Source organism: Protobothrops mucrosquamatus, unplaced genomic scaffold, assembly GCF_001527695.2.
Source record: "Protobothrops mucrosquamatus isolate PMUCROS unplaced genomic scaffold, P.Mucros_1.0 scaffold41, whole genome shotgun sequence".
NCBI lineage: Eukaryota > Metazoa > Chordata > Lepidosauria > Squamata > Viperidae > Protobothrops > Protobothrops mucrosquamatus.
Window position 1 is genome coordinate 435,287 of NW_015386423.1, and position 7,056 is coordinate 442,342.

At 46.8% G+C, this 7,056-nt stretch overlaps 1 protein-coding gene across 1 annotated transcript; it reads right to left on the reverse strand.

Moving 5' to 3' along the window:
* Positions 1-2,123: 2,123 nt before the first annotated feature.
* On the reverse strand, positions 2,124-6,242 carry PABPN1L (poly(A) binding protein nuclear 1 like, cytoplasmic). The gene is made up of 8 exons (XM_029283220.1): positions 6,223-6,242; positions 4,990-5,161; positions 4,612-4,717; positions 4,327-4,394; positions 3,811-3,917; positions 3,479-3,566; positions 2,613-2,758; positions 2,124-2,163 (listed from the first exon to the last, which is right to left on the reverse strand). Exons 1-8 carry the CDS (start codon positions 6,240-6,242, stop codon positions 2,124-2,126), a joined length of 747 nt encoding a protein of 248 aa, XP_029139053.1.
* Positions 6,243-7,056: the final 814 nt, after the last annotated feature.

The following is a 7,056-nucleotide window of genomic DNA, read 5'->3' on the forward strand; positions in this document are numbered from 1 at the left end:
TCCGTCTGAAGTGTTTGCAGAGCTACTCAAGGTGCATGCTATCCAGAATAATAGAAGAGTTTTAAGGGACCTTGGAGGACTTGTAGTCCAACCCCCTGCTCAATCCAGGAGAACCTGTACCAATCCATATAAATGACTGTCTTAAAAGGGGAGGTGGCTTGGATCAAGAAATTCCCATCATAAGAGAAGCCTATCCTTAAACTTTGCATTAACTTTAGCAAAGAGAAAGTCTTCTTTCTCCATTTGAGGGCCAGAATGGGATACCGTATGCTTTCCCTTTAATGACTGTGGCCTCTGAATGCATTTATATCAGAATAACAGTTGGAAGGGACCTTGGAGGTCTTCTAGTCCAATCCCCTGCTCAGGCAGGAAACCTTATACTATTTCAGACAAATGTCCAATTTCTTCTTAAAAACCTCCAGTGCTGGAGCATCCACAACTTCTGGAGGCAGGTTGTTTCACTGATTAATTGATCTCACTGTCAGGAAATTCCTCCTTAAAATCCTTTTAAATGCCTTTCCACATGGTAAGTTTGGATGTCTGAGTGCTACGCTAATTCTCCCTCCAGCCAGCTTGCTTTTTGCTAAGTCTTGTCTTTAATAACAATAAAGCCACAGGGTAAATGGATGGAACAGCCATGCCCAACTTACACTGAGAAATGAATATGCAAAGGCTGCTGTTTGCCCAGCTCAGTGCTGAAGATGCCAGAGAAACGTCTGCGGGTAGCCACTGTGGTTGTAAAGCTTAATTTTCACTAGCAGGACCATTTATTTTGTAAAAAAGGTAAACGTCTTACAACATGGAACTTTATCACAAACTACATATCTGTTCATCGATACATTCATTTTAATACAACCCTCCTTTTTCATTCTGCTTATTTCAACCTCTGCCAGTTTATTATTCATGTAGGGCCCAATCCCCAGGAAATTGCCCATCTGGGATGCCCAACCTTTTCTGCCCTGGCACCTCCCAGTCAGTTTCACAGGGCCTAACCAGGAGAACCTTTTTTCCCTTCCGTAAATGCTTTCAAGCAGATCAGTCCCATCTTTCCACTTGCAAAAATGAATACTTTTTTTTACATGGTAAAACTCGCTTCTGATGTCTCCAGCACGCAAAGAGTGAAGCAGAATTTACAGCTGCCAAGAACAAATTCCTTTTTAAGACTTTTTTTTTGTCTGCTGCAAGAGGACTAAGTGGAAAGATCATTTCAATAAAACGTGAACTTTACTAGTCTATTTTGACAAAATTCACAAGTTGCTATGCTGGTTTTTCCTATAAACTCCACAATGGATTAAAGATAAAAGGTTTTGTTGGGCACCGTCTCCTTTAAGGGCAATGAAAGCTGCATTGGCAGCAGTAATGGATGTACCTGGTTGTGCTGGGGTAAAAGGTATGCAAAACAAGATTGCAGCAGGTGAGCCCTATAGTAAAAATTCATTTATACTTCTTATTTTGAAGAAACCTCTTAAATTAATTTAAATTCGTTTAAAATGAGGAGCAGGGCGTATCAGGATACAGTGACCTGCAATAAATCCCTGGGAACACAAGACTCGCTGCTTTCCTCCCAGCTGGCTTGCCTTTTGCAGAAAATCCTTTTTTCTAGTCTTTTTCAAGTCTTCACAGCCCTGTGAAGGGAGGGGCATTTAAAAATGCTCACCAAAACCCTCAGGATGATTGCAAAAAGGCAGGGCAGATGTGCTGTTCCATGCCCGTATTGCCAATCCCTTGTATACACACACACTTTCACAAATCGTAACAGGCTTCTTGTAGAGAGACCCCAAATGTGTAAAAGGAGAGAACGACAGCTTCTGCTCCCCTGAAATAATAGCACGTAGTTGCTGAAGAATGAAAAGGAATCCAGGCCCTTCCCAAAAAAATAATGCAGCCCCCCCCCCAAGCCGGGCCAGCAAGATTTGGGTGCCCACTCCTGGTTTCTTCCCCCTCCCCCTCACTGCTTTGGTTTACCAGGAAGGAGGAGGATGGCTGGTTTCCGGACAAACGGGACAGTGGCTCCTCACAAATGGGCTGACAAGTAACAACAAATACAGATAGGCTTTGCTTTTCCTCCGTTCTCCCCTTCTGAATTCCTCCTGGCCTGTCGCTCGAGTTGTCTCCTTTGCCAGCTAGTAAGGCGTGTACCAAGCAGGTATCCTCCCACGGCCCCTGGAGAAGAAGTGGGTGCACAAAGCTCTAGTCACCAGTTTTTCCATCCTCCCTTTAATCCACCTGCATCTTCGTCCCCACTTCAGAATGACAATTCAGGAGAAGATCTCCACAGTCTGCTCGCTGGTAGAGCTAATCACCCAGGGAGGTGGCACTCTAACCCTCCCTGAGGATCAGAAGTGGCTTAACCACCACCCCCTATTGACAAAAGAAGAAATGTGGATTTCTGCAAGACCAAGAAGGGCAACTGTAAAACCAACAAGGTAGAGAAAAACAGACGAGAGGAATAGAAGAAAAAATACCAGCAATTTAAAACCTAGCGCTATGCTGTAATTTGCAGCCAGATGAGAAGCTTGGGCTTCCTTCAAGCACACCGCAGAGACAGGATTCAGCCTCATCCCCCTCCAGAAGGACAGCTTATCCGAAAGGGTGCCACCTTGCCCACTCACCTGACTATTCTGCCACGGGGCCTTGAACGCTGCCCCCCACAGAAGCTGGCATGGCGAGGTGGGGCTCCCCGCCCTCGAAAGCGCCCCCTGGAGCCACCCCGGTCTGTGGAGCTGATCCCTGGAAAGTTGGTTCTTTTGGGCAGCACCTGGAACCAAAACAACATGGATCCAAGGAACCAGGGATAAACATGTGGAAATAAGAAGAGAGACAATGAAACACAGTTGCCCCCCCCCCTCCTGTCCCCAGCTCATTGGAAGGGAAATTAAAAATTGGTCAGCATATCAGCATTATGTGCAAGCTGGCCTGGTCCTGATGTAACCGTCAATGGCAATTGGAGAATTGCAAGTTCTGAGTTGGCCAAATTTGCCCAAGACTCTCCTTTGGAGAAGGTTGGGTAGCAGATGGTGCAACTGTGTCGTGTTGTGTAAACCAGGCCATCCCTTTCAGACATAACAGTTTCTTTGCGCAGGGCATACAGTGTGAATCCTGCTGCCGCTGTGTCTCGTCAATCTGAGCTTATGGATTAGCGTTACAGTGCTTAAGGTTAGGCATCTTCTGAACTCAGCCAATTGAGTTACCAGTCTTGAGTTTATTTGCCCAACTGAGCTTCCAAAATTTCCAGGAAAGGCATTAAGTATTTTAAACATATTCTGCAGAAATGTGTTTTAATGAGCCCAATCAGGGGAAGAGAAACTACGATGATGGCAGAAGTTCAATTCAGACAGCATTCAGCTTTTGAGAGGGAGCAACCAAGGTCTCCAGGGAATTTTCAGGCAGGAATTAGGGGTCAGAGATATCCTCTATTCAGCAACAACTCCTGCTAATGGTAGGATCCTGCACCAGAACAGGCCCTCACAGGGCTTACCTTGATGATACGGCCTCTGAACGTCCCTTCATCCAGTTCCATGGCTGCTTTGAGAGAACTCGGGTCAGCAAATTCTATGTAGGCATACCTGCAAGAAGAAAGGATGTTAAGTAAAAATAAATAAACAAAACCCTTATCATATTTTATGTCGTAAGCCACCCAGAGTCGTTGGATATGAGATGGGTGGCAAATAAATTGGACGGATGGGTGGGTGGGTAGGTAGCCCACCTGCCCTAGGGAAACAAAGGCCCTGGACTAACCTGGCTAGGCAGCCCTTTGCTTCCTAACCAACACGCTCCCCACCCCTCTCCCCATAATAATTGGTCACTTGCCCTTTCGGATGGCCTGAGAACTTGTCGCAAAGGATAGTCACTCGGTTGATCTGTCCACAGCCATTGAAGTAGGACTCCAGTTCTTCAGCAGTCCCTCCATAATCTACCTGTGAAGATCATGCTCATGGACTCTGGTGCCCTTTGTTGAGAGCCCTGGAGTCTCAACACATCCAGGACTGTGGAATGATTTATAGACCCAAGGCATCTGGGAGTAAATTCCCACAAATGCAGGATTTAAGATCTGCTTTCCATCATGGGGAGAAAGTAAAAGGCGAAAGATTTATAGGATCTGAAGAGAAAGCAGAGTACCAGAAGCCTGTACTTAACAAAGCTGGTAAACAGGCAGTCAACATACTCTGCATTAGCGCTGCTGTAGTCTCTGGCTAATGTAACCACGCCAGACGCTAAATAAATAAATTACTGGGAGAAAGTCGGAAGGAAAGGGAGCCCCTCTCAGATGTGAGCCCACTATGCATTACAGATTCTGGCACATATGATTTAACCCCTCTTTCTTACGTTTCCCACATAGATCGAGCGCTGGTCAGCCTCCACTTTCTTCTCGTTTATTCTAGATAACAGGAGACCTACACAAGAAAGACAACTCTAGAAGTTAGGATGGAGATGGTCTTTGCCAGCCTTTTCAATTTAATGCCCTCCTTTGCCAGTTGCCCAGCAATTTGGGAAGTTGTGCTGTTATTTCGTACAGTTTTATTTCTTAAAACCTCATATCAGAGCAGCCCCTACTTGAGGAAGGGCCCGGGGCAACCATCGTTGGGCAGCCCTGCTTGACACGAGCCGTACCTGGGTCTGAACTCACAAGGAGAGACTTGGCTTCATTCTGCAACTCCTGCAGCCATTCATCGTCCTTCTCCATTGCACGGACTTTGGCTTTGATGGCCTCCAGTTCCTTCACCCCAAGAGAAGCCAAAGTAGAGGTGGAACATGAGAAGCATCTCTCTTCCCCAAAGACAGAGTTGTCCCCAGAAATGGCCCTTCCCAGCCCTCCATTGGTGCTGGTTTTTCAAATTCCAGCAATTTCATCCTGGCAAGAAGTGTAGACCTGCTGCTCCCCCCACCCCAAGGTAGGCAGAGGAGCTCTAGAATTAGGGAAAGCCTTGAGGAGACCTTCTCATATAAGGGCTTCCTCTGAACTGACCCAAGTCTCAGAATAAGACTCACTGGGTCTTCTGCTTGCAGAACCTCTTGGTTGGCCCCTTCCACAGGAGCCAAGGCCGAATCATCTTCCATGTTTTTCTGCCAAGCAGAAATTTCAGCTGCATCCCAGGGAGAATGGTCGGTGTCCGAAGCAGGAGGATCACACCACCAGGATCCAGAATCAAGGAAGGGATGGCTTGGGGAAAGTCACATCACCAAGGTTAGGTACGCCTAGGAGGCGTCATGGTGGATTGTCCTCTTTCCCTAGCCTTGAGAGAGTAGTGTTCTTCCTCCCCATCCATGCTCCTTTCTTGGGCTTCTTCCCTCAGTCCCCCCTCTTCTCTAGGTCCCCCTCATCTCATGTCCACTTCAGGGTCTGGCTTCAGTGACCAAGAGCTGAAGGGAAGCATTTTGCCCCTTTTCTCAGACTGGGTCTAGTTCATATGAGGAGCAAGCCTTCCAAATACGCGGGGTTTTTTGAGAAGGCTTAGTCAGATGCCACACTTCACAAAGTGTGGAATCTACAAGATCACAACAGCATCTATTATGCAGGGGCTAAATCAGAACTGCCTTTCAGGCTGGGCTTGCAGACGAGCCAAGAAACCGTGGGAGACTCTTTCCTTTCCCCGTGACCACTCCTAACCTTGCCTCCAAAAATATCATCATGGCTCCCTGCCTGCAAATTTCCGGGGAATGGTGTAAGACCCAACTTATAACGTGAGAGGGCCAAGGAGAAAAGCTGGCCTTGAGGACTGTTTGTTTGTTTTCGAATGCATGACAACAATGGCTTTGTTGCTAGTTCAGATGTGACATTGGAAGCCTAACGGCGAGGGCCACACTTCATGCTCTCCAAGAAGGTCACCGCAGAGCCTTAGTATGGAGGCGTCCCGTTGAGTCAAGCAAGACTTGCTCAAATACAAAGCTTCATTGTAGAAGCAAACTCAAAGCATTTTGCTATCTAAGCCTTACATACAAACACACATTGATGCAAAGTATTCAAGCATGCCCCCCTCCTAAGCAGTTCTGTCTCCAACAGCAAAAGGAAAGTCCTTAACTGTGCAATCCATTATTGTTACTCTTTAGGACATTCCAAGTTGGTAGACATTGGCTGAATTCATGATTATATTAAGCCATGGCTTGTGTGTATTGTTCGTAACCCCTAAACAATTACCAAAAGCAGCAAGCCATTCTGTTTTCAGATGAGAACCTTAAGTAATGTTCCTGCAAACAAGGAAGCCAAGTCTACTCATACCTTACCTTGCCCCAAGTCCAAACATGACTACTCACACCTTTTTGGCAGCAAACCCTTGCCTGTTTTCCCCACCTAGCCAGGCAAATTTGGAGGAAGCAACAGCTGAGGCAGGACCGCTGGAGCTCCATTTGATCTCTTTAACAGCCAATCAGGTGCAGCATTTCACCCACTGGGGGGGGGGGCGCTAAGCTAGCAGGGGAGGAAGAGCAAACAAACGCCCTCCATCTTCACCTGAACACAAGGGCTGTTATTCATATCAGTTCATTGCTTTGATTCATGCCCCACCTGTCCATGTGAGTCTGTGCAAGCTGAGCAGAAGGGCAGGTGTCCTTTGGAAGGAGTGGGGGAAGAGAGCTGCTGTGGGTCAGTGAAGTCACTCCTGAATTAAGGGAGCAGAGGTCAGACTCAAAGGCTGGGTCCACATCTGGCCAAAGTTCTATGAAAGGTTGGTTGAATGCGGCACAGCTGGGGTGTTCCTGCATCTCATTAAGCCAGACCCAAACAAACACTTTATCTTGCACGTCCAGGATCCCCTTATCTCCTGCTGGGGTTCAATGGCTGGACTTGTACGGCTAAGTCCTAAGATAGCTAGTTTGATTTTGGCTTAGCATGCTAGGTGAAAGAAGCCTTCCCCTCTCCTATGCTGGTTATTTAAAGCCTGTTGGTATCTTTCTCAAGCTGAGGTGGTGGCCTGGGAATTTAACTGGACCATGAGGTCATTCTTTCATTTGTCCTGCAGTGGTGTGCAAATGGGCTTTTGTGCACACAGGAGAAATGGGCACAGTTGCGTGATATTAAACCATCTTTATTACACAGATACAGAGTTAAGAACAGACATA

Coding starts and splice junctions, on each gene's coding strand:
- PABPN1L (XM_029283220.1), bottom strand. CDS start 6,242: ATGTTTGGACTTGGGGCAAG. Junction 5,162..6,222: donor ATGTTTGGACTTGGGGCAAG/GTAAGGTATGAG, acceptor ACTTTCCCCAAG/CCATCCCTTCCTTGATTCTG. Junction 4,395..4,611: donor CCTTGTGAGTTCAGACCCAG/GTACGGCTCGTG, acceptor TTTCTTGTGTAG/GTCTCCTGTTATCTAGAATA.